Source organism: Limulus polyphemus, unplaced genomic scaffold, assembly GCF_000517525.1.
Source record: "Limulus polyphemus unplaced genomic scaffold, Limulus_polyphemus-2.1.2 Scaffold12914, whole genome shotgun sequence".
Classification (NCBI taxonomy): domain Eukaryota; kingdom Metazoa; phylum Arthropoda; class Merostomata; order Xiphosura; family Limulidae; genus Limulus; species Limulus polyphemus.
The window spans coordinates 9,668-11,769 of NW_013678524.1; the positions used below are offsets into that span (position 1 = coordinate 9,668).

General features: G+C 28.5%; 1 protein-coding gene across 1 annotated transcript in view; it reads left to right on the forward strand.

Moving 5' to 3' along the window:
• LOC106477117 (neurobeachin-like) overlaps positions 1-1,946 on the forward strand; it is a gene marked incomplete at its 5' end in the record, with an annotated part of 9,827 nt that extends 7,881 nt beyond the window's left edge. The window contains 2 exons of the mRNA XM_013937712.1: positions 936-1,094; positions 1,905-1,946. Coding sequence (XP_013793166.1) covers positions 936-1,094; positions 1,905-1,946 — 201 coding nt within the window. The remainder of the gene's footprint in view (positions 1-935; positions 1,095-1,904) is intronic.
• Positions 1,947-2,102: the final 156 nt, after the last annotated feature.

The window sequence follows — 2,102 nt, forward strand, 5'->3', positions numbered from 1 at the left end:
ATCTACATTAAATAATGAATAGTATTTTTATACTCAACATGAAAACCACCTTACAGATGAACTATGTAGAGACCAAGTGTAAATATCTACATTAAATAATGAATAGTATTTTTATACTCAACATGAAAACCACCTTACAGATGAACTATGTAGAGACCAAGTGTAAATAACTACATTAAATAATGAATAGTATTTTTATACTCGACATGAAAACCACCTTATAGGTGAACTATGTAGAGACCAAGTGTAAATAACTACATTAAATAATGAATAGTATTTTTATACTCAACATGAAAACCACCTTACATGTGAACTATGTAGAGACTAAGTGTAAATATCTACATTAAATAATGAATGTTTGGTAGAATTAGTAGAAAAAAATCAAAATTAAATATTTTTCTGAAACTGCATGCTTTTATAAAAGTTCTTTTGAAGTTTTAAACAACTTTATCCACTGGTTTTATTATTTTAAGTCTGAAGTACATTGTTGTTATCAGGTTAAGGAAAAGGTCATAATTGAATCAGAAGTAAAACCATTGTCAGAAAGGTCATAATTCAATCACTTGTGGCCATTGTAAGATGAAATAAAAAGAATACAACTTTGGATTGTTTAGGTGTAGGCTAGCTAGGAAATTAAAAGAAATGTTAAATAACATGATATTTTATTCATTTGTAAGAGTTAATCTAATCTTTACCCAAAGAATATCAGCATGTATACTTAACACTCAACCATGTTAACTTGTTCAAGGACCCAATTACGTTTTATGACCATATAGAAGATTGAATAATTAATGGTTCATGTTGATCTTACATAGTAGATATGTACAGATTTTTAACACATTTTACCTTTTGTGGATGTTTTAAAACACTGGTATATAAGATTAATGTAAAATTATATATTTTTTTATATTTTATGTGAATGAACATTACCTAAGGCCTCTCGAAATCACATAACAGAAGATGTGTTGAATTCCTTGTTGTCCCTGACAAAATATCTGGTAACTGTGAACAACAGCACTACAGAACTCTTGCTCAAACAGTTGTTAGATCACATTTTATTTAATCCTGCCTTGTGGATATATACGCCTACTATGGTAAGATTTTATTTTTGTTTACCATTTTGAATCATGTACAAATTTAATAATTTATTTTGTTGTCAAATATATCGATAAAATTTTTCATAAATCGACACATTGATTTATATAAAACAGTACCATTCAAAAGCTCAATATTAAGTGGGATATTAAATGTTATATAAAAACAAACTCAGCCGTGCACACACTGTGCCTTTATTTCACACCAGTTTTGCTTTACCTCATTTTATCATTTTGCTGGCAGGAGAGGGGTTAATTTTTTTTACACTAATTTAGATAAAAAGCTATAAAAAGTCCTTTATGATATGTCAGTATGGTAAAGGTGACTTTATGGAGTCATCTGAATAACATCTGTTTCTAGAATCATTGACAACATAATATTTTTTTGTTATAACTTCGACACAATTATATATCCGTAATTTTGTGTAGCTGTGAAATTTAAATTTCCCAACAGATTCAAACAAAGCTACACATATATTTGTTTAGATCAGTTTAACTTTACTACAGGTTCAAACAAAGCTGTACATGTATTTGTTTAGATCAGTTTAACTTTACTACAGGTTCAAACAAAGCTGTACATGTATTTCTTTAGATCAGTTTAAGTTTACTACCAGTTCAAACAAAGCTTAGATCAGTTTAACTTCACTACAGGTTCAAACAAAGCTACACATATATTTGTTTAGAATAGTTTAACTTTACTACAGGTTCAAACAAAGCTGTACATATATTTGTTTAGACCAGTTTAACTTCCCTACAGGTTCAAACAAAGCTGTACATATATTTGTTTAGACCAGTTTAACTTTACTACAGGTTCAAACAAAGCTGTACATGTATTTGTTTAGATCAGTTTAACTTTACCACAGGTTCAAACAAAGCTAAACATAAATTTGTTTAGAATAGTTTAACTTTACTACAGGTTCAAACAAAGCTGTACATGTATTTGTTTAGACCAGTTTAACTTTACTACAGGTTCAAACAAAGCTAAACATGTATTTGTTTAGATCAGTT